The 25,141-nt window shown below is 41.0% G+C and overlaps 1 protein-coding gene across 2 annotated transcripts; it reads right to left on the minus strand.

The window, feature by feature from the left end:
* Nucleotides 1-2,378: 2,378 nt before the first annotated feature.
* Nucleotides 2,379-24,686, minus strand: dgcr6 (DiGeorge syndrome critical region gene 6). Of its 2 annotated transcripts, none has more exons than XM_066644187.1 (5): nt 20,271-20,544; nt 17,979-18,139; nt 17,795-17,895; nt 6,288-6,428; nt 2,379-5,332 (listed from the first exon to the last, which is right to left on the minus strand). In XM_066644187.1, the coding sequence occupies exons 1-5, from the start codon at nt 20,321-20,323 to the stop codon at nt 5,252-5,254; spliced, it is 537 nt and encodes a 178-aa protein (XP_066500284.1). In that variant the 5' UTR covers nt 20,324-20,544; the 3' UTR covers nt 2,379-5,251. The 2 variants fall into 2 exon arrangements, with proteins under 2 accessions (XP_066500284.1, XP_066500283.1); XM_066644186.1 differs by lacking the exon at nt 20,271-20,544 and adding an exon at nt 24,337-24,686 and having other exon boundaries at nt 4,327-5,332.
* Nucleotides 24,687-25,141: the final 455 nt, after the last annotated feature.

The following is a 25,141-nucleotide window of genomic DNA, read 5'->3' on the forward strand; positions in this document are numbered from 1 at the left end:
GAGGAACAATGCGGATTCCGCCCCGGTCGTGGAACACAGGACCAGCTCTTTACCCTCGCTAGGATCCTGGAGGGTGCATGGGAGTTTGCTCAACCAGTCTACATGTGTTTTGTGGATCTGGAGAAGGCATTCGACCGTGTCCCTTGGGGTATTCTGTGGGGGGTGCTCAGGGAGTATGGGGTACTGGGCTCTTTGTTACGAGCTATCCAGTCCCTGTACAAACAGAGCAGGAGTCTGGTTCGTATGGCTGGCAGTAAGTCCGACTGGTTTCCAGTCGGAGTTGGACTCCGTCAGGGCTGCCCGTTGTCACCGGTTCTGTTCACAATTTTTGTGAACAGTGGCGGAGGGTGTCCGGTTTTGTGGTCTCAGGATCCCATGTCTGCTTTTTGCAGATGATGTGGTCTTGTTGGCTTCATCGAGCCAGGACCTCCACCTCTTGCTGGACCAGTTTGCAGCCGAGTGTGAAGCGGTAGGGATGAGGATCAGTACCTCCAAGTCCGAGTCCATGGTACTCAGTCGGAAAAGGGTGGAGTGCTCTCTCCAGGTTGGAAGTGAGATCCTGCCTCAAGTGGAGGAGTTTAAATACCTCGGGGTCTTGTTCACGAGTGAGGGAAAGATGGAGCATGAGATTGACAGGCGGATCGGTGCAGCGTCAGCAGTAATGCGGGCTCTGTACCGGTCCGTTGTGGTGAAGAAAGAGCTGAGCAGAAAAGCAAAGCTCTCGATTTACCGTTCAATCTACGTCCCAACCCTCACTTATGGTCACGAGCTTTGGGTAGTGACCGAAAGAACGAGATCGCGGGTACAAGCGGCTGAAATGAGTTTTCTCTGCAGGATGTCTGGACTCTCCCTTAGAGACAGGGTTAGGAGCTCGGACATCTGGGAGAGACTCGGAGTGGAGCCGCTGCTCCTCCACGTCGAGAGGAGCCAGTTGAGGTGGTTCGGGCATCTGGTTCGGATGCCTCCTGGACGCCTTCCTGGAGAGGTGTTCCGGGCATGTCCAACGGGGAGGAGGCCCCGGGGCAGACCAAGAACACGCTGGAGAGACTATATGTCTCGACTGGCCTGGGAACGCCTCGGTATACCCCCGGAGGAGCTGGCGTCGGTGGCTGGGGAGAGGGAGGTCTGGGTTTCTTTGCTCCGACTGCTTCCCCCGCGACCCGGACACGGATAAGCGGTGGATAATGGATGGATGGAAGGATCATAATATGTAACTCGATGTTTTAAATAAGTGGGTTAAGTTGATTTATGTCGACAATTAGAACATATAATACAATTTCAGGCCTAAAATTAAGGAGCCGCGCCATACCTTCTGTCAACCCGGTTTTATAAATAGCCACACGGAAAGGCTATTGAAACTCCGCCCCTTTGGACAACTTTCTCTATTAAGTTATTTATTTTTTTCACTGTGGTGAACTACATTATCTAGTCCGCTAAGTGAAATACAAGATATAATTACTAGAAAAATAATAAGTCCCTGGAAAGTGAGTGAAACTTGCCCGCTGAATAAAAACATAAAACAATGAATGTCATACAATAGAATGTACACCATAAATTTAGAGAAATTACATGATAAAATACTGGAAATTACACTTGTAGTTCCCAATATTTAAGTACCAGAAATGTATTGGCGCATTAAATTAAGTTATGGGAAGATACACTGTAAGTACCGGGTACATACACTTTAACTTGTGGGAAAATACACCATAAAACGCGTGAAGGTAAATTGTAAGTTCTGGGTAAGTACACATTAAGACACGGGCTGTATTATAAAGTGTTACCCACACACCTTCCAAAAAGTTCAGCTTTTGTCTCGCCATTCCACAGAGTATTTTCCCAAAAGTCTTGGGAAAGAGATCATCAAGATGTTTTCTGGCAAAATTCAGATGAGCTTTAATGTTCTTTTTGCTCAGCAGTGGTTTTCGCCTTGGCACTCAGTCATGCAGGCCATTCTTGCCCACTCTTTTTCTTATGGTCATGAATGCTGACCTTAACTGAGGCAAGTAAGGCCTGTAGTTCTTTGGATGTTGTTGTAGGGTTTTTTATTTTACCTCTTGGGTGAGTCATCGCTCCGCTCTTGGAGTAATTTTGGTTGGCCGGCCACTCCTGGGAAGGTTCACCACTGTTCCACATCTTCGCCATGTGTAGATAATGGCTCTCAATGTGGTACGCTGGAGTAATGGGCATGTAGCACCATGTAGGTTTGGATTTTTTCTCCTCCCTTAATAATAAAAACGTTCATTTAAAAACTGCATTTTGTGTTTACTTGTGTTGTCTTTGACTAATATTTACATTTGTTTGATGATCTGAAACATTTAAGAGTGACAAACTTGCAAAAAAAATAAGAAATCATGAAGGGGGCAAACACTTTTTCACACCACTGTAACTCCATGCTGTAGGGTGAGGAGAAACAGGACGGAAACAGGAAGGAGGATGGATGGGAAGAGTGGTACCAGTAGCTACTACCCACCAGCCATGCACAATGTGCAATAATTTTATTACATATTTTTAATTTTATCTTATCATAAAGAGAGTAGGTCGGCACGGTGGCGCAGCAGGTAGTGTCGCAGTCACACAGCTCCAGGAACCTGGAGGTTGTGGGTTCGATTCCCGCTCCTGGTGACTGTCTGTGAGGAGTTGGTGTGTTCTCCCCGTGTCTGCATGGGTTTCCTCCGGGTGCTCCGGTTTCCTCCCACAGTCCAAAAAAGTGTCCGTGAGTGAATGTGTGTGTGTCTGTGTTGCCCTGTGAAGGACTGGCGCCCCCTCCAGGGTGTAATCCCGCCTTGCGCCCAATGATTCCAGGTAGGCTCTGGATCCACCGCGACCCTGACCTGGATAAGCGGTTACAGATAATGAATGAATAAAGAGAGCAGTTTTATCTTTGTTTAGTAATTGTTATATGGTCTTTATCTTTAGCTTATCCTGAGAGCTGTTTTTCTATTTTTCTTGAATGTTATTTATTTATTTTCTTTATGAGAGAGTTTTTCGAAACTGAATTGCCCTGAAGAAGACTTCCCAAGGGATTAATACATTTCTATCTAATCTAATCTACATTTTATATGTTCTCATAAATGTATAATTTTGTTTAAAACATTCAGTATAGGCCTAATTATATATAGTTTCTGGTTGAGAGTACGCTGTGCGCATTTTGCTGCCAATTCTCGCCAGTGTGTGTGTGAATTGAGCGTTCTGAGCAGTGTAGATTGTAAAGCGTCCTTGGGTATCTAGAAAGGCGCTATATAAGTGTAACGATAACTAATCCAGTGATTCCTCAGTGTAAAGTTGCAGTTGTTTTGTCAGTATTTAAACTCTCCTGAAAAGAAGAATATTTACCACTGTGTAAACTAGGGTTGCACCAATCCGATATTAATGTTTCGGATATCTGTCATATTAACAAAATTAGCTGGATCAGGTATCGGATAAATAGGCTGGTCTATGGGACAGATCCATTTACCTTCATTTGTTTGTGACACGTGCTATTCTATATCAGCGTCATGCCAGCCTGCTTTCAATCTGCATCGATTTTTTTATACAATCCTAGAGAGTCAACAACCATCTATTAACCTGTCTTGCTGCCACAAAATACCTCTGTGCCCCTGCACTAGCATAGAAAGTGAAAGAATATTTGGCAGTTGAGAAAACCGAAGTTTTATATAACCAGAATACAAAATGGGCCATGTAGAAGCTACATTTCATGGAATGGAGAGTGAATTAGTGTCCATATCATGGGTGACTTGCTTATGTATGAAGGAACCATTAACGGGTAACTGTATATTGGGTTTTGGAAAGCACATGCTGCCATCAAGGGAATGTCTTTTTTTTGGAAAGTCAATGGAAACTGCCAAATATTCTTTCACTTTCTATGCTAGTGCAGGGGGCACAGAGGTATTTTGTAATGTGGATGAGAATAAAACATACAACAGACAGAACAGAAATGCTTGTTTTCTGAGAAAGAACAAGTCATTGCTACAAGTCATTAAGTGAACATTCAGGGCAACCAAAGGCCATGGCATGAGACTGCACTAAAGGTTTCCATGTTTACAATGTTTGATTACTGATTGTATTTGACCAAGTTATTTGTTTATTCACAGGTTCAGCTGCTAGATTTTATTTTGAATTTCTGGTTACACTAAATATTTAAAAATATGATTAATTAACGTTTGTGAGCTTGACAAAGTGAAGTACTTTAATGTGAATGCTGTGCCAAGGTCCTGCACAAGTGTTCATTTAGGTGACAAATTATTAGCATTTTAGTACAATAATATGTGTTAATTTGTCATATTTTTGTTTAATTAATATTTTTGAATAATTTTGAACTTAAAATCAGATCCATGCATCCCTATTATAAACATTTTTAAAATAATTGCAATTTTGTAAGTTTAATTCTTGCCATTCTTTCTTGACCTCAGCTGGACAGTGCATTGTGAACAGTGAACAGCTGAACAGTGCCTTTCGAGTCCTCTTTATTATGTATACAGGACTTAGACCTCAGGCAGGCCAGCCAAGCACGTACTCGGTCTAGAGTAGTGTTTGTGGTCCAGAACTAATCACCACAAATAAGCGCATTTCCTTACAAGTGGTCCTCAAACCAAACCACAAGCAAACAAACACTGAAATACATTCATTCATTCATTCATTATCTGTAACTGCTTAGCCAGTTCAAGGTCCCGGTCCAATAATTTGGCACTGAAATACACCTTTCTGTAATTTTTGAGTTGTTGTTTTGCATGCCATTTATTGACAGTCAGAAAATATTTCTACATTTGGAGCAAGTAAACAAAATGTTTACAGACTGCCTAACTTTCTCAACTGGCATGCTAAAATTAAATTCTCTTTCTGACTGAAAGAAATGAAAACCTCAAAAACACAAATATGATTCATAAGAAAACATGATGAATTAATGAACAGTGTGCTCAGATATATGTTTCATACAAGTCTTAGAGGTACTGTCTGTGGTTATCAGTTTCCAGGAATTGTCTCAGAACATTCTCTAACATGAACCCCTTTCTCTGCAATCACTGTGTAACAAAATAGTTTGCACTATCATCACAGAAGAGAACTTAGCATTCTCCACCAGGAACTTTGTACCCATGGGCAATTCTATGCATCTAATAATCTGAAAATATGCAGATGTGAAAGAGCGGGTCCACTGAAGGGTAATTCCAGTCAGTCCAGTACATATGCATACATCTCTCTCTGCAAATACAGCAAATAGCTGATTACATAACATGGCTTGAACTATCCCTGTTACTCAAGGCAGCGTTCCTGACTGAGCCTCTTTCTGCTGTAGTTTCAAGATCAGCTCCAGCAGATTCATCTGCATTGTCACTTCCTGTAAAATTAAGACACATACAGTAAAGAATTTTTAGAAAATTGGCCACTGCAATTCACAAGATGTACACAAGCTTCCAGTTCAAAAAGTACATCTGCCTGTCACTTAAATGCCCATTCTATCACCTATTCTTGTAGTATAGGTAGCTTTATATGGCACATACACATTTTTTTTAATAAACTGACAATTATAGGTCTTCTGTTTTGGGATGAGCAATATTTCATTATTTCTAATTATATGTTTTTATTATATGCATCACATCAAGTTGATTTTTATTCAACCTTTTACTATCCCTACTGAAATTAAGTCAGTGGAACATGAATAATTATGTGTAATAAGTAAAATTAAGTAACAAGTATTTCAGTCATTTTCTTGCCCAGAGGTTCCCCAAGAGTGGGGCAAAGGGGCAGCAAAGCAAATTAATGAGGTCTCTTTGAGCATGGCTAGCACTCTGTCAGAGAGGGTGGCTTGAAAACACTTTTTATCTAAAAAAAGTTTTTGAAGCACTGTTCTAGCCCTTTCACCTAGCAATTTGATCACAGATATAAGGCTAAGGAAGGTTAACACAAGATCTATAATCTTTTGTTGTACTCTCGTGTTTCAGCAACAAAGGTTTGTCTTATGAAGATTCCAGTAAATATACAGGGCATAAAATCATTAGCAAAGCTGCATAATTTTACCAGTGCAAACACATTAAAAATCCAACAACACTGTCCACCAGTCAAATAATAAATTGATAATAGTGGTCCTATGGTGGCACTGATTGATATAACAAAGGATGGATATATTTGGGAGTTACAGTTTTTCTTTACAGTTAGAGAACTGTAGTCAATGATTGTCAGTAAACCTACTAATTTTATTTATGGCTGAATTGGCCAGTGAGCATGGATACAAGGCCAAATACATGTAACAAATAGACCGTAGTGTTTTAGTGTGCATTAATAAACATACATACTTGTGGGTTGGTTGTAATGTAAAAGCCAGGCACTCCTGCTTTTTCAAGGGTGTTCTGTTGGTCCAAGACTTTCTGATCCATCTCAGCTATGATCTTCTCATCCATCATTCGCTGCTCATCTTTCACACGCTGCTCAATTGCCTACAAAGCCATGAAATAGATGTCACACCAGTGTCATGGGTATGGCAATGTTTTCATTTGATATGAGTTATAGGAATACTGTACCCCTCCGCCATTATTTTGCTACACTACGTCAAATCCAGGTTGCAGGGCTCTGTTAAATCTTCCCCAACTCATACTCAGCATTGCTGGGGACTAGTTAATTTATAAGACTAAGTGTGAGGTTATTTATTATCTATACTAGCATAGAGGTATATGTTTCACAAAACAATGATTTGTAGTTTTAAATAATTATTGATAACACTACTACAACATTAATTGCAGTGTGTGCAATTAGACAATCATAAGTAATTGTAAGTCATTTTGGGGCCATAATGTTAATTTATTTCAGTAATTCAATTCAAAAGTGAAACCCATTATATAAATGCATTACAGAATGAAGTATTTGAAGTGTTTATTTATTTTAATTTTTATGATTATGGCCAGTGAAAGCCCATAAGTTAATATCTCTAATAGTGCAAGGGTTGCTACCCACTTAATGGGGTTTCCAGGGTTTTACGTGCGACCGTGTCCGAGCACTACGAGTGTGGATGTGGTTATAAGGAGACAGGACCCAAAGCTTCAAGTGCCCAGGTGATTTATTATCAGCAATCACACAAAAGAGAAACAAAAACTGAATTAAATGGAAAGAAAACGCAAGGTAAAAATAAAGGATAATGCTAGGCTTTGCCGCAAGGTTTGCTTCCTCTACAATTAGCTATATTTTCTCTCTCTCTCTCACCGCACGCTGCTACAAGCGTCTTAACAGCTACGTCCCTTCCTGCGTCACGTCCTAGGAGAGACCAAACACATTCGACGAGTCTCCTCCCAAACACACTTAACAAGCTCTTATCACTGAAGCTCCACCCCATCGCTAAACCAATACCTCCAAACAGGGTTAACGTTGATGTAATTCACGCTCCAATACATATACATACCCATTTAAAAATAAACACACACACAGTGCTATTAAATTAACATGGCCTCTTTCTATGTATTACCGGTAAGAATTCTCACATTTATTCCCTTTTCTTTTATTTTCAGGTTTTACCCCAAGGACACGGAGGACCAGCTCCCTCCCTGAAGGTGGATCCATCCAACAGGATTAAGCTGCCCCAGTTCCCTTACCTCCCTTTCATCCTGTATAGACCTACACAACAGGACTCAAAGGTATGTATATAAAATCTGCATCATACTACCATTTGTGACTGTTGCACACCATAGTCCTACTGGTAATGGGATACCTTGCCCCATCACACTCAAACACAAAACACATGCAAAGGTTTCTTAAGCCTTTAAAATGGTTCAATAGGCTACCCAATCATAGGTTAGACTACTGACTTGACAGATGTTCAAGAGGCAGTCATCGAACCCCTTGTGCTGTATCCAATCTTATTAATGGAAAATTGAATGAAAGAAATAAGTGAAATGTGTGTAGAGGCACCCAATTCAAGCTGCTTGAGGTCTAGTGTAAGTTTCCATAATCAGTGATGGTCTGAGGAGCCATGTCATTCAGTGCACTGTATTATATTAAGTTCAATGTCAGCGAAGTTGTCTGCCAGTAATTTTAGAGCACTTCATGCCTCCCTCTGCTGACAAGCTTTATGGAGATGCGGATTTCAGTTTCCAGCAGGACTTGCCACTTTACACACTGTTCAAAGTACCAATATCTGGTTTAATAACCACAGTATCACTGTACTTGACTGGCCAGCAAACTCGCCTGATCTAAAGGAAGATGAGAGACACCAGACCCAACAATGCAGATGAGCTGAAGTCACTATCAAAGCAACCTGGGCTACATAACACCTTAGAAGTGCCACAGGCTGATCGCCTCCATGCCACACTGCATTGATGCAGTAATTCATGCAAAAGGAGCCCCGACCAAGTATTGAGTGCATATACTGTACATACTTTTCAGTAGGCCAATATTTCAGTATTAAAGACAAAAAAAAAGAAAAACAATTTTTTTAATTTTTTAAAAAAAATATAATATCCACATTTTCTGAGAGATATTCTGACGTTTGTGTTTTCATTGGCTGTAAGTCAACACATTACATAGTTTTGGGAGCTAGACCATGCCCCAATTACCTCTCCACAGCCCTATTTATACCCCTTCACTCTCACTCCATCCCCGTCGAACAACATCACATTGCGTTTTGTCTCTCACCCATCTGGCTTTTTCTGCCACCGGACTCCAGAAGGCCTTACGGGATCGCGGCATTTCGTTATCCCGGTCAGCAAACAAGAAAACACTATTTTCGCTGCTCCAGGCTTCCTCCACCGGCCCCAGGCCCACTGCAGCCCAGCCCACCACTCTCGATCATGACACGCCGCTTCCACCTCCTCGCTGCAGAGCTTCCACTTTACCTCCAGATCCAGCGATCCCAGCCTCGGACCCTGCAGATGCCGTCATACCTTCGGGCCCTTCAATCCATGCCTCAGGTCCAAGCCTGCCCGCTGTTACTTACGCCTCTGGCCGCACGGCAGCCGCTGCCCCGACCCCCCCGGCTTCAGCCCAGGCCCCGCCTCCCCTACCGGGCCCCGCCCCCTTCCCGGTTCCCATGTTTAATCGACTTTCTCCTCCCTTCCCTGCCACCTTTGTTTCGGATTCTCTCTCTCTCCCTCCTTCTACTCTACCTGCCTCTGTCTCTTTTCTTCCTCTTCCACCCTTCCCGCTTTCTCGACATTTTGACCCCCTCCCCCCTTCATCCCACCCCGTCCCTTTCCATCCATCCCCTGCTCCCCATTCATCCCACCCCGACCTTATTTCTTCATCCCAACCATTTCCATTTCCAGCTGCACCTTCTCAGGCCCCTCACTTTCTCTCACTCTCTCTGCCTACAGGTGCTGCTGCTGAACCGTGCCAGCTCCCTGTGCATTGGCCTCAGGACACGTCCTTCTCCTTGGCTTCAGCTCCCTCGGCTCCACACCCTCCCAACGCTCGGCTGTTCAATCCATGGCTCGTGCCCCCCAGTCTCAGAGAAAGGATCTTGCAAGGTGCAGACATTGACCTTTCAGCCTTACTACGCCCTTCTTCAGCCCGTGGCCCCACGCACAATCAACATAGGGGATTTTCCTAGGTTGCCAAACCGCAACCATCAAAGACCCTGACGGTTGCAGAATTCGCGCTGGCTTTCTCCATTTACCACGACATTCTCTGCTCTGCCTTTCCAACCCGTCGGCAGGAACTTGACGTTTACTTATCCATCATCCTCGATCTCGCTGTTCGCTTCGGGGGTTCCGCCTTTTATGATTACCAACGGCAATTCTCTGTCCGGGCTGCTGCCCGCCTGCAGCAATGGAACATCGCTTGCTACTGGGGCACTCTGAATCTAGAACTGTACTGCCGCATCTTTGCAGGTCGCATCGCCCTTTCGTGCGATGTGTGCGGCAACCCATTCCATCCCGCCGCATCATGTTCACTTCTCTCACAAACTCCCATTGCTGCTACTGCCATCGCCCCCACAGCCACCATCACACCACGCGTTACAACTTCCAGCTCTCGCGATAGTCGCGGATGATGCCTGTCCTACCTCAATGGCCAGGTGATTTGCAACAACTTTAACTCAGGTGGATGTTTCGCACCCTCATGCAGATTCCTGCACATACTGTGGCCAGGCTCATGCCTAACCCAGCCGTCCCTTTAGACCACCTAGATTCAGCATGCAGCTGACTGCTTCAGTTCCTTTCCACTCCCATCAACGTGCCGGAATTCGCCACCTGCCTCTCCCATCATCCCGACTCCACTTTCGCCTGTTTCCTTCTCGATTGCCTTCTCTTCAGCTTTTCTCCCAGTCTGGTAGTCATCCCCAACTCCGCCTTCTCCGCTTGCAATCTGCTATCAGCTGAAGCTGAACCTGATGTCATTTTGTCACTTCTAGACAAGGAGGTCTCAGGCGGTTTCATGATTGGCCCCTTCTCCACGCCTCCCTTCTCTTCCTTCCGCATCAACCCCATCGGTATCGCCACCCGAAAGTATTTAGGAAAAAAACGCCTCATCACAGACATCTCGGCTCCCACGGCTCCTCCGTGCCATCAATCAATAGTCTCATCCCCAGCACGAACTTTTCCCTCTCCTATACTCGCATCAAGAACGCTATTGCACTCATAAAGATCATAGGACACGGCACCTGGTTTCCCAAGGCGGACATCGTCTCCACCTTTAAAATCCTCCCACTTCATCCCGATTTCTGGCACCTTTTCGGCGTGCACTGGCGAGGCTCCTATTTCTTTGCAGTCTGACTGACCTTCGGTTGTAAGAGCAGCCCCAAGATTTTTGACTCCTTTGCCCTATCTTGGATATTGCTGAACGTCTATCACCTGCCCTACGTCATCCACCTCCTCGACGACTTCCTGTTGCTCGATATCCCCTCCCCGCCAGCGCACTGCATTACCCAACTCGACTCTGCCTTCCGCCGCCTAGGTGTTCCCCTCTCAGCAGAGAAAACCCTCGGTCCCACTACTTCACTCGAGTTCCTTGGCATCGTCCTGGACTCTGTCCTATTCCAAGCATCCCTTCCACAGGAAAAAAAAAACTGCATCATCCAGTTCTTCGCTGACTTTCTTACCCAAGCTAGTTGCAATAAGCATCAGCTCCTCTCTCTGTTGGGTCACCTCAACTTCACCATGCAAATTATACCCCAAGGTCATGCTTTTGATTCACACCTCCTTAATCTCGCCTCTTCTGTCTCCTCTCTGCTCCAGGTCGTTAACCTAGACCCTGCTTGTAAATCCGAGCTGAACCTCTGGCTCATCCTCCACTGGAATGGCATCTCAATCTTCTACAACGATGCTCTTTCCAATTCCGAAGACCCCTCCATATTTACGGATGCCGCTCCTTCTACAGGTTTTGGCGGCTACTACGATGGTCACTGGTTCGCATTCCAGTGACCCTCAGAACTATTCTCATCAGTCGTAAACATAATTAACAAAGAGCATTCAAGGTCACTGCCAATCATGTTCTTTCTCTGCTGTCTCGTTTGGCATTCAGTTATGCACCAATTCATTTTAAAGGCTACTCACATCCCCGGCCATTCCAATCCAATAGCTGATTCACTCTCTCATTTTCAATTTCAGAGATTCAGAGCATTGGCACCTCAATTGGACCTTCATCCCAAGCAGACGCCTCCATTTTCAGAAATCATCTTCCCACTTCATCCTGGCTCCGCCATCTTTCAATCATCTCGCAAGACCTCATCCTCCAGGCTGTAGCACCCAACACCCTCTCTACATACTGGACCGACTGGCTAACCTTCAGATGTTTCCATCAACTTCATAACATTCCGTTTCCATGCTTTAACTTCCAAACCACAACCTCGTTCATCACTTTTGCCAGCTCACACTTCTCTATTCGGTCATCAACCATCTTCTTCATCCTACAATCCTTCACGCCACCCCAAGTCTTACTTCAAATCTTCGACGCCACTACATTGATCTTCACGATAAAACACAGCAAAACCGACCAGTTTGGCAGAACCACCCGTGTATATTTATAATAATAATAATAAATTTTTATTTGAACGCGCCTTTCAAGAGACCCAAGGACACTATACAATAGATAATAAAAATTAAAAAAATAAAAATTAAAAAAGTAAATAAAAGGTAAATGCACATACAAACATAAAAATCCATAGAGACATATACATAGTATCATCAATATGCTAGTTTAAAAAGATGAGTTTTGAGTCTGGTTTTAAAAACATCTACAGATGAACAAGCTCGCAGTTCATCAGGAAGACTATTCCACAGCTTTAGACCCGCAACACAAAATGCTCTATTTCCAATGGTGCTTAGCTTAAAATATGGGACCTCAAGCAAATGGAGGCTTGAGGACCGAAGAGTACGCACTGGAGAGTATGGTTGAAGTAAACTACTTAGGTAAGAAGGGGCAAGGTCATGCAAGGATTTAAACACCAACACAAGCAATCTGTACTGTATACAAAACAGAATTCTGCACATACTGCAACCTGCTCAAGGCCCGAGCAGGGAGGCCACACAACAGAGCATTGCAGTAGTCAAGTCTGGAAGTTACAAATGCATGGACTATGGTCTCGGCAGCATTGAAAGAGAGAAAAGACCAAATCCTAGAGATATTTTTAAGATGGTAGAAGGCTGTCCTAGATGTGTTGTTAATATGTGATTCAAATGATAATGTAGAATCAAAAATTACTCAGAGATTTCTCACTAGTGTTGAGGTAGAGTCAACAAAACCAGGGATACAAACAGTAGTGTCACTAAGCCTCCTGACTGTTGCAGGAGAAGCAATTATGATGGCTTCAGATTTTTTATTATTTAAGCTCAGGAAGTTCTTGATCATCCAAGCCCTCACATCACTTAAGCATTTCAGCAAGGCACTAGGTGGCAAGCTGTGAGAAGGTTTTGTACAAATGTATATCTGGACATCATTAGACATCATGGGCTGCAGTTTCACTGTTTTGCTTATGATGTCACCAAGAGGAAGGATGTACAAAATAAATAGCAGGGGCCCAAGAACAGAGCCCTGGGGGACACCATGTGACAAGGAGCATGTGTCAGATCGAAAACGTCCCACTGAAACAAACTGCTGCCTACCAGAAAGATACGATTGAAACCAAGCTAATGCAGTACCAGTTATGCCAAACATGTTTTTGAGCCGAGTAAGTAAAAGGCTACGACACACTATCAAATGCTGCAGTAAGGTCCAATAGTACAAGAAGACTCAGCAGTCCTTGGTCAGCTGACATCAGCAAATCATTGACAACCCTAACAAGAGCAGTTTCAGTGCTGTGATTCCTCCAAAATCCTGATTGGAAGACCTCAAACAGATCACATGATTGAATATGTTCTGTTAACTGAGCAGCTACTGTTCGCTCCAACAGTTTAGCAAGGAAAGGGAGATTAGAGATTGGCCTAAGTCCTCAGGTTCTAAGCCAGGCTTCTTGAGAACTGGAGTAATAGTTGCCAGTTTCAAAGAAGCTGGGACCATTCCTGAACTAAGTGAAGCATTGATCATTTTGGTGATAAGAGGACAGATAAATGGAGAACAGGCTTTCACCTGCTGTGTAGAAAAAATAACTAATTGACATGAAGTTGGCCTTGAGAAATTAATAATCTGTGAAACAAGCTGTTGGTTTACAGTATTGAAGGTGGAAAAATAGCTGCTGCTGAACTAAGAAAATAGTTGTGGAATGTTTAACCTGGTTGCAGTGGGCTGGAACTGAGAGTAAATTGTATAAAAGTATTTTATGATTGAAAAAGTCCATGAACCGAGAGCAGAGTTCAGCTGAAGGAACCATAGGGAAACTTTTCACAGGGCTCAATAGCTTATTAAGAGTAGAAAAGAGAGCTCTAGGGTTTCTGTGGGCTCCATGAATAACATCGGAATAATAGAGTGTTTTAGCTTCCTGTATTTCTTTCTTATAAAAAAAGACATGATCACTGTAAGCAAGGGCATGCACAGTCAAGCCAGTTCTGTTTGAAAGCCGTTCAAGCTGACGAACAGCAGCTTTCAGCTTGCGCAGCTCAGCAGTGTACCAGGGAGCAGGCTGAGAAAATGTAAACAAGCGTGTTCTTAGAGGTGCCAGGTGGTTTAAAATATGTGACAACGTTTCGTCATAGTGGGTCACTAGCAAATCAGGATCTAAGCAATCAGGTACCGGGCTCTGACTGAGCATCTCCATAACAGCAGGAGGACTGATATTTTTAACGCTCCGGAATGTAAACTGGCGTGATTGACTCTCGCTGTTGACATGATAGTGGAAAGTCAAAGAACACAGCTTTATGGTCAGATACACACAGATCAATGCCTCTCACATTAAAAGGGGTTTTACCCATAGAGCAAACAATGTCCAAGTTGTGGCCCTTGTTATGTGTAGGAAAATCAATGTGCTGAGAAATATCAAAGCCCTGTAAAACATTAAGAAATTCTTTAGCAAACAAACAGTTACCAGAATTAATATGAATATTAAAGTCACCAAGCAGCAACAAATCAGAATAAACAGGAATAAGTGTGGAGATGAGCTCAGAAAACTCTGCCATAAAAAAAGAGATGAGGTTTTTGGGGGACGATAGATAAGCAGAACCAATTCTGCAGGTTTAACAGCAGAGACCAACAGTGTCAAACACTCATACGATGTCATATTTGGGATTAAAACTGCTTTAACTTTGAGGCCAGGGCTGTACACCACTGCAAGTCCTCCACCTCGTCCAGTTAAACGAGGTTTATCAACGTATTGATAATGTGGAGGCAGAGTCTGATTGAGCGCAAAATGCTCATTGGGCCGCTGCCAAGTTTCCGTGAGACAGAGCAGGTCAATGTCATGTTCCTGGATAATATCTGCGACAAACGTTGCTTTATTATTTAAGGAACAAACATTAAACAGAGCACATTTAAGATTATAATCAGTGCTCGGAGCGTGTAGAGATGTGAAGATTTACGGCAACATGATGACCACAGCGAGGGAATATTATTGGGGTGCTAATAGTAGTTATAAGTCCGACCAAGACCCCGATGGCAATATTTAGGTCGTCGCAATATACCAAGGTGACGATGGATCAATAGAGGAGCAGGAGTTTTACATTGTGCATTTCGGAGCGTAAAACGTTCACCAAAAGAGTACCTTATCCTCCTTGTCTGTTCATATCTGTTCAGTCTTCCCTACTCAGTCCTTTCAAACCACTCCTTCGCCACCTTCAGAACCGCTTTTCACAACCAAACTTGGATCCGCCGCCACTCGCCATTGGTTCCACCTCCATCTCCGTCGCATCCTTTTTCTCAGTGGTTTCAATCCCGCTTACTTCTCTGCTCACTCCTTCAGGATCGGTGCGGCTTCCTCAGCCTCCCACCAAGGAATTCCCGACCACACCGTCCAAGTCTTCGGCCGCTGGTCCTCACAAGCCTACCACAGATACATCCGTACTAGGGCTGCAACAACTAATCGATTAAATCGATTAAAATCGAGTGTTAAAATAGTTTGCAACTAATTTAATAATATATTAGTTGGGTCTAAGTTATTATACACATAGCTACAGTTGCTACACATGACGAACTCTGGAAGAAGGGTTTGAAAAATGGTGGAGGGGGTGACAGCAGAGGATGATGTTAGTTTTTCTCTCACTCAATGTTACTAGAGCCTGCTAGAGTAGTTAAACAAGATGTCTCTTTTTTAGTAAATTTATATCACTCTTGTATTTAGCGAGTTTTCCGTTCCACCTTAAATGTGGCGGCAGTTACATTCCGAGTTAAAAAAAAAATCCAAACATATTTTTAAGTAATATATTTAAAGCCTTTTTCAAGGTCTTTTCTGACTGGCATTGCGTGTTAGTGTTTGAGTATCACAGCCAAGTGTATATTTACATTACATACACTGTTAAATATTGATAAATATAAAATTAATGTAACGGTTGGGTTAATTCTTCATGTAAACGCTAATTTTTAATAATGGCAGGTTGTGTGTTCCTTATACAATTACAACATTAGTTCTCTAAAATCTTAAATATCTTAACAATATCTGATCATATGTGTTAGATGAATTTCCCTTTTATTCTCAGTACATGGCAGCATCACCAAATATCCATTTATGTAATTTCAATTTTCCTGCATTGTTGTCTGCATCTTAGATCAGTAGTTATTAACTTAAAAAAGATGTATGTTCATATATACACTTTCTCTCTCACCTCAGATAAAAACAGCAAAGCATGTTTTGACTATGTTTTGAAGAAAATCTGCACACCACAGCAAGCAGCTGTTCTCACAGATGGTATCCTGAACATGCTAGTAACAGACAGGAAACCAAATTTGGCTTGTCTTCCATTTTATAATTCCATTAATAATCGATTAATCAAAAAAAATAAATAATAATAATAATCGACAGATTAATCAATTATCAAAATAATCATTAGTTGTAGCCCTAATCTGTACCCACGCCCATGATCTGCTCGTGGCCCATGAACGATTGGCAACCGTCTAATTTTGGGGGCACAGCTTTTACACACACGCCTCCGAGCCACCTCGAACTCCAACCCAAACCTTCTGAGTTCGCACCTTCTCCGACGCTTCTCTGGGCGTTGTCTATGCTAGTAAAGTGAAGTCACCACGTGACATAGTTTTGGGAGCTAGACCACGTCCCAATTACCTCTCCACAGCTCTGTTTATACCCCTTCACTCTCACTCCATCCCCGTGTCGAACAACATCGCACCCACCACCACCCCATCTCCCCCTTTTTCATCCTGACCACTTTAAGCCCTATGGGGGGGGGCACGTCTTTTACGCACATGCCTCCGAGCCACCTCGAACTCCAGCCCAAACCTTCTGAGTTCGCCCCCCTCTCCGACGCTTCTCTGGGCGTGGTCTATGCTAGTAAATCAACATTAAAAGACATAAACGCCTGAAACAGATCACTCTGTTTGTAATAAATCTATATGAGTGTTACTTTGAATTGAATTACTGAAATAAATAAATTTTGATGATATTCTAATTTATTGAGATGCACCTGTATAGGGTCATATAAATGTGGTCCTCATTACAGTGGTCCTGAAACTGCAGCTTCCAGTACTATCAGGTGATATCACCAGTGAGCTCCCACAGTGCCCCCTGCTTGTGGCTCTCAAATGCACATAAATAAACAAGCTCATTTTGCCATGTCCTAACAGAAATTTGTCACACAATACACATAATTTTGAAATACCACACTCATTTTGAGATACAAATCACAAAATATGTAGATGCAACTTAACTTCCAGACCACATTGACATTTTTATTGCCCACAATGTGTCAAGCTAATCATAAGAAAATTATCAATCACCTTATGTCCTGATGTAAGGAAATTACTCTATTTTTGTCTAAAACTGAGAAATCATTTTCAGTAAAACAGGTGTCAGCATTGTACTATGACACCTTATGTTCATGCTCCTCTTTTACTATAGGAATGCAGAGTGTTTTTATCCATATTCTAATGAGCAGTTCTGTAGAGAAACAACATAAAGGCTGCTAATTTGGCTGATAATTGTGCATTAAAAACACCTCCGGAAGGACACATCCCAGACCCACCCCCTGCAAGCCAAATTTACAGTCCTACCTTATCCTTAACTATCAACAACCGAAAATCCAAATTGGCCTCCTGGGTGACTAAGGCTGTACCTAGCCCCACTAGCACTGTTAAGGCATGCTCAGTGCCACCAGTTCCATGTGAACTGGATATATAGTGTACATTGAAAATAAATTTAAATTTGATTTTTGACATATGATAATCCATACAACAAGGTCTGTTTCCTTTTTAACAATTTGAGAGAAGAAAAAACAAATCTTTTTATAATACAAAATAAGAAATTTTCAGTATGACAGATATTTAAAGGAATCCTTTAACTTACTTCAGTTTCTGTTCTTTGGTTTGTTTTCAGTACTGCCAAATTGTGAGATTTGCAATTCTGCAGAGCCTGTTTGTGCTTCCGCAGCAAGTCCTGTTTGAGTACTTAATATTTGCAGAGAGACTGTATTAGTCAGATGAAGCTCTGTTATAAAAATCTGCATAATTTTAATAAAAAACAAACTCACTCCTGTGCTCACTGTGTAACTTCTGCCTTTGGTTGTATAGGTTTTTCTCTGTTAGGTGCTGGATGTCAAGCAGACCCTGAACAATTTCATACACTGTCCCATCGATAAGAGCCTGGGCCAGATCACTCAGTGTAGTGTATGACAAGCGCTGCTGAAATGAACTGTAAACACAGAAAGAGCAGAGGCTTTAAAATTTAATTTCAACACCAGGGCTGTAAAAGAAAAAAATTATCCTGCAATATGCACTTACATATTAATATAAAAATACTGTTTAATATGTTATTCGTCCCACGTTTACGAAGGAGTTTTAGGGCCACAGCGTAGAAAAAGCAAAAAAACAAAAACAAGATTGTGAGAATATTCTCAGAATAATTCTGAGAAAAAAATCTTGGAATAACTCAGAGAATATTCTCAAAATAATTCTGAGAAGAAAATCTCGGAGTAATTCTGAGAAAAAAAAGGTCTGTATAATTTTGAGAATATAATCAGAATATTTAGAGAAACACTCTTTGGGTTATTATTTTCCATAATATGTAGACTGACAGACTCAGTCTGTGCGCCATGAGTGAGTTGTGAAAGAAGCAGTCAGTGAAAAGAACAGAATTATTTATTAAACGCATCCACAAGACATGACAACCCCGTTAGTGCAGCCCCTGATGGCGATGCATAAGGATTTCGTTTACTGTACGAGTCCGAGCTGTAATGCAATGGAGCCTCGTGGGCACGCCTGAGTTCCACTCGCTCTGGATCTATCATTTTCACGTGAAATTATGATTGTATCATGTGTAACTACATGCCATGGGTTCATGCACCGATTCAGGATTTAAATACTAATCACACTGTGGTCCTGATGTTGAAGAGAACTGAGTGTTTATTCCTGAAATCTATACCATAGTATGACTTAAGCAACACACTGCATTCCACAGTTACAGTGTGTCTGCTCCATTATACGCTGCAAATTATTCCGAGAATATTCTCAGAATTATTCCAAGATTTTTTCTCAGAATTATTTCAAGAACATTCTCAGAATTCTGACTTTAATCTCAGAATCTCTGTTTTTTTGTTTTCCAACGCCATGGCCCTAAAATTCCATCGTACATATTTGAGTTAAATGGATTTGATAAGTTTTTCATGTTTCAATTCATCAAAGTTCTATTACAATAATTCCTAGGATGCATTACTTAAATGCTTAAAACAACCACTAGATATTCCTTTGGTCTCAGCCTATTCTACAAATCCCTTTTCCAAAAAATTGGGATGATGTGCAAAATGTAAATAAAAACCAAAATTCATCATTGTAGGGTTTAAAGCTGGGAAATTTCAAAAGATTCTCTAAAACTTTTAATAATATGTACTGTAAATGCACTGTAGATGCAGCCTCTCTAAGATGCTCTTTTTAATGTCAATGACCTATTACCTCCTGCCCCCCTTTTTTTGGTAGCATTACAAAACTTTATCACTCATTTGGTGCCCCATCCTAACTTTTTTGTAATGGTTTTATATACGCACATATTTCTCTTTCACGTTTCATCATTTGAAAAAATCTTATTATTTTCAGTTAATAACAGGCTTTACATGATTGGCATATTATTGCATTCTATTTTCTATTTAGATTTTGCACAGCATCCTAACTTTTCTGGAAATGGTGTTTGCACCTACTAATTCTACTAGCTAGCCTGATATTATCATTGTGTTAATTTAACTTTTAAATACCTAATTACAGAAATTGTATTAATCATTCAAGAGAACTGCCTCATTTTGAGCAAATTAATATTCATATTTCTAATTTAATGCAAGTAATCTCAGTGATCAAATTTATTTATAGTTATTTAAATTTAGGTGATTTTAAATCTTACCTACTGTTCCTTTAAAAAAATGGTAAGCAGTCCTATTTTTTTGCTTCATGCAACAGACATCTGTGTGCCTGTGCTTCATAATCTAGGCTCTGGCTTCAATGAAATATCTGTGACATAAGCGTTTTTGTTAGTTTTCTTGTAAGCACCAACCAGACTGCATTCATCACTTCCGATTGGCAAGCACGCTGTGTTCGTTTGGCTGCCGCTTTGCTCCGGCTTCTCTACTTTTTAGCATTTTTCCTCTTGCAAATAGTAATACTGCAAAATTTTCTTGACTATCCCGAACCATCCGGATTTACAGTGCACTCTGGGATCATACTGGATTTATCTCATCTGGCTGTATGCCTGGCAAAGTTCAATATCTGCTAGCCATGTGCGAGCCCTCTCCTTCTACCTGCATGCCCTTGACTTTAGCCGTGGTGAGTGAGTTTCTTACCTCTCGCCAAGTTGTTGTCTTGAATTTGTGTATTGGGCAGTTTCTCTTTCCATTGCACAAATTGATGGGTTGGCTTCTGGGATGACTAACGTGCTTTATTGGTGTTAGTGATACTGTTCTCACTGAATATTTAATGTTGTCATGTCGTGCCTGGATTTTCATTTGTCTGGTCACTTTTGGATTTCTGTTTTTTGGACTGCATGCCTTTATTTTTTCCACAATGATCGCGTTTTCTGCAACGGAACTATAAAGCTCTAACACTCATGCTTGGCTGAATTCTGTGACATTTGTTCCGTGTCGCTATCTTGGCTGTGCGAGTCGACCCAGTTATATTCAATTGGTCCCAGCGCATCCATGTTGTTGTTTTTCAGATGTTCATATTCTAGTAATCTGGTCACAGAAACAAGTAAGGAATCTAAACAGACCTATAGCATCAACCCTGATCATCTTCGTTCTCTTCAGAAATCCAGCACTTACTCATCTACTGGAACATTTCAGAATTGGCCTTCTGAACTCTCACTCTATTACTAATAAGGCATCACTTATAAATGACTTGATTATTGAGAAATCCCTAGACATGCTGCTTCTCACTGAAGCATGTCAACAAGCTGGGGACTTCTTGAATTTAAATTTAATAGTGCCCTCATGCTTTACGTATATATCTAAACCACGTCTTATAGGTAAAGGTGGTGGCCTAGCTGTTATATTTCATAATGGTATGAATGTCAAAGAGTTGGACTTTCATGTTTTTAATACTTTTGAATACTTAAGTACTTAAGTCTGAAAGTTATTTCATCTGTTCCACTATTATTGTTACTGATATTACAGTTACATCTATGTCTCATGTTATCATGTTCCTGGGTGCCTTTAATTTTCATATTGACTCCAGCTGTGTATTATCTACTGAACTCTGCAATGTATGCGAATGTTTTGGTCTCACTCAGCATGTTGACTTCTCTATTCATATTTGTGGTCATACACTTGACCTGCTTTGTACTTGTGGTTTAAATGATGTTTCCAGGTCTGGTTCTGTTGTTGGCTTCTCTGACCATAAACTCATTGAGTGTTGTCTTGTAACTCCTCCTCTCAAATCTTGTGAGGAAGTGACTTACGTGTTGTAGTCTATATTCTTTTCCTACTCATAAATTTTCAAGTCTTCTCCAGACATCTGTATTATCTGATCACTCTTAGTTGTCAACTCCTGAAGATTTAGTTATACTCTATAATAATTCTGTCTCTGTTATACTCAATACTCTAGCACTAGATTAGTTCCTGCTAATCATACATCTCCATGGTTCACATCAGAGCTTAGAATTATGAAAGTTAAAGTCAGGCATTTAGAACATTTCCCTCTGAGAGCTCTAACTTTGCTCAGGCCACTGTCGTATAAGTTGATAATTTTTTCTCTGCTTTTACCCCATTGAACATTTCCACTGTTTCTGAGATTATTTCTAAAGCATCACCTTGTACATCTGAACTAGATCCAGTTCCTACTGCTATCCTTAAGTCAGCTGCAACTGTTATTTCTCCTTATTTAGCTCATCTGATAAATCTGTTTTTCTTTAGGTACTGTTCCTCCTCCTCTCAAAATAGCTGCAGTCATTCCTATACTGAAGAAACCTGTGTTGGATCCATCTTCGCTGGTCAACTACAGACCTAAACCTAATCTCCCTTTTTTAGCTAAAGTTACGGAAAGGGTTGTAAGCAAAATCTGCACTTCCCCGAGTAACAAACTTTTCTATTGACATAGATGGTGTTGCTATCAAGCCAGCCCAAGTAATTAAGAATCTTGGGTGCCTTCTTGACTCAACACTATCTTTCGAGTCACAAATTAAGTTAATCAGCAAAACTGCATTTTACCATATATTGTACGATTATGTTCTATGCTTAAAGATAGTGATGGCAAAATGTTAATTGTCTTCATCTTCTCCCATATTGACTATTGTAACTCACTTTTGTTATGGTCTACCAGTTAATTTGATCAGTTGTCTCCAGTATATCCAGAATTCAGCAGCCAGCGTTCTTACATGGCTCTTAAGCGTAGAGCTCATATCACTCACGTACTTCATCAGTTGCATTGGCTACCTGTAGAGTCTAGGATTAAATAAAAAATTCTTCTTTTAACCATTAAGGCTCTACACAGTCTGAATCCTACATATCCCTCTGATCTTATTTCTTCATACTGTCCCTCTTGCTGTCTTAGATCTTCTAATCCTGGACTTCTTACTGTGCCTTCTTTTAGACTCTAGGATTCAATATAAAATTCTTCTTTTAATCATTAAGGCTCTACACAGTCTGAATCCTACATATCTCTCTGATCTTATTTCTTCATACTGTCCCTCTTGCTGTCTTAGACCTTCTAACTCTGGACTTCTTACTGTGCCTTCTTTTAGACTCTCTACTCTAGGTGGTAGGTCTTTCAGTGTCGCTGCCCCCAAGCTCTGGAGCTCTCTTCCTCCGGACCTTCGTAATTGTTCAAACCTGTCTCACTTCAAATCTCTGCTCAAAACATTTCTCTCCTCTGTGTCTTTATATAATTTTTTCTCTCCCCCCTCCCCACTTACGATTGTAAAGTGTCCTTTGGTTTGTGAAAGGCACTATTACAAATTGAACTAATTATTATTATTATTATTATTTCAAGAGCTTAATGAAAATTTTGTGACATGCTTTGGCCAAAACATCACAAGCATCAAGCAAAACAACACATGTCAGCCTATCTACACAGCCCATTTAAGAATGACCAGGTTGAGCACCTGTTCCTTTAAATGAGAATGAGCCAGAGCTGACTTCAGCATGCGAGCAACATGGTCAAATGTGAATGATGACTCTAATTCTTAGCCATTTTCATGACATCTAAAATGATCAAACACCATGCATAATAATTTCCAGCCAATACGTACATGGACTGTTTTTAGTGGAGGGTGATTTGAGCACAAATCAATATCACGATTAATTGTACATTTTACCGATTATGATTAATGAACCATTATTTTATTTTTGTATATTTGACCTTCATATATTTGGTTTGTGACAGTGCTTTGGTCACTGAAACTGTTTTTTCCTCAATATTTACCTTTGACATATTTTTCTTCTGTTTCATCTTAGTTATACTCAAAACACAGCACATCCAAACCACAAACGCTGTGCTTTTCTTTGGTATGAGCTGCTCAAGTCACTTGATCGTCCTCACAGTTTAAGTTTAGGTAGCCGCCTCACAGTTTAAGGTTTCCATGTGGCACATAGGAGCAGAATCAAATGACTAAAGTTTGGTAGCATGGTTTTAAAGGTAAAGTACATGATCACAAAGTGGGAACACAAAAGAACAAAAATAGTTGATATAACCGATATAGACAAGCTTATGTTGTTTAGAAGTTCTGAAAGTCGATTTCGATTACTTTTTGATTAATTGCCAAGCCCTGTTTGTACCTGAAACATTTCAAAATAGTATGGTACAATTCTTTGAAATTTTGCATTGTGAATTTTTTTTTTAACAGTTTTGACAAGATGTTTAGCAGAAGACTGTGTCGTTGGTGGATGATGCTTTAAAACATTATATATTTACCTGCTTATGTAATGTTTCCAAATGGGATAACTGAATATTCTATATATCTCATTCTAATTTTGGCAATCCCATCTTTGTTTCAGGCATCAAAACATTGGCAATATTATCTTTGTGCTTTTCCCCAAGTAAATAAAGGTCCTAGGAAATTAAAATCTCATAAGTTTTTAGGCATTGCATTAAAATAAAATACTGTTCTGTAAACAGGTTTGTGTTTTTAACGTGCACATCCCTACGTGCGGTGTCTGGTTAATTCTGACACTACAATTAAGTTTGATTCTTAATCTCGTGACACTGCATATTATAAACAGAATATTAAACTTATTAATTAAGCCCAGATGAGGCTGCATCCAATACAGCACATTAGGTATCCTACTAAGAAATACCTTTAAGAAAAAGTGCGGTGTCATTTGAAATCCATTCAATAGTAAAGCGCAGTAAATTTGTAGCAGCCAATACAGCGCGTGTCTATGGCTAATGCAGCTAGTGATATATCTATGTCTTTACCTGGGTAAGTCTTTCACCAGTGTTTGTAGTTCAGACAGAAGGTAATAGTGTCTCTCCTGTTGTTTCGTAGCATCAGTTTGTTCCTCAAATAAAGCCGAGTACTTCTCCATTCCTTTTCAAACCCTTAATGACAAAGCAACAACAGCGTGATAGCCGCTAACCGTATAAAACGCTAACGGGCAATATAAACATTACTGCCATGTAGTCCTCTTAACACTGGAGTTAGAGTCCTAACTATAAACTGCTTTAACTCAAAAAGTACTTTGAGCCTGTCTCGCTGCCGTTTGTGCAACCCATAACACCCTTTGTGTGTTCAGTAGTGTTTACGACATGAGTAGAGGTCCTAGGATTTTCCGTATAGTTGTCGTAGTATTTGCCTGTGTTAATCGTGACAGCCATACGATCACTGAATTATCACTGATACTTTGTATCTACACTCCAACTATATTAGTTCCACTGACCATACAAGGCCACTTTGTAGTTTTACAATTACAGACTGTAGTCCGCTTGTTTCTCAGCAAACATTCCTTATTCCCGTTTCATCCTGTTTTACAATGTTCAGGACCTTCACAGCACCTCCACAAAACAGGTATGACTTGGGTGGTGGACCATTTTCAGCGCTGCAGTGACACGGACTTGATGTATAGTGTGTGTTAGAGCTGATTGCATCAAACAGAATAACAGGATGAAAAGGGAATAAGAAATTATGCAGATAATCAGGTGGACTACAGTCTGTAATTATAGAAATAAAAAATGGTCCTCTAAGGTCAATGGAGCCGATAAAATGGACAATAAGTCTGCAAAT

This window comes from Hoplias malabaricus, chromosome 14, assembly GCF_029633855.1.
Source record: "Hoplias malabaricus isolate fHopMal1 chromosome 14, fHopMal1.hap1, whole genome shotgun sequence".
Taxonomy (NCBI): domain Eukaryota; kingdom Metazoa; phylum Chordata; class Actinopteri; order Characiformes; family Erythrinidae; genus Hoplias; species Hoplias malabaricus.

Coding starts and splice junctions, on each gene's coding strand:
- dgcr6 (XM_066644186.1), bottom strand. CDS start 24,446: ATGGAGAAGTACTCGGCTTTATTTGAGGAACAAACTGATGCTACGAAA. Junction 18,140..24,336: donor CTGGTGAAAGACTTACCCAG/GTAAAGACATAG, acceptor CTGTGTTTACAG/TTCATTTCAGCAGCGCTTGT. Junction 17,896..17,978: donor GTTACACAGTGAGCACAGGA/GTGAGTTTGTTT, acceptor GCAAATATTAAG/TACTCAAACAGGACTTGCTG.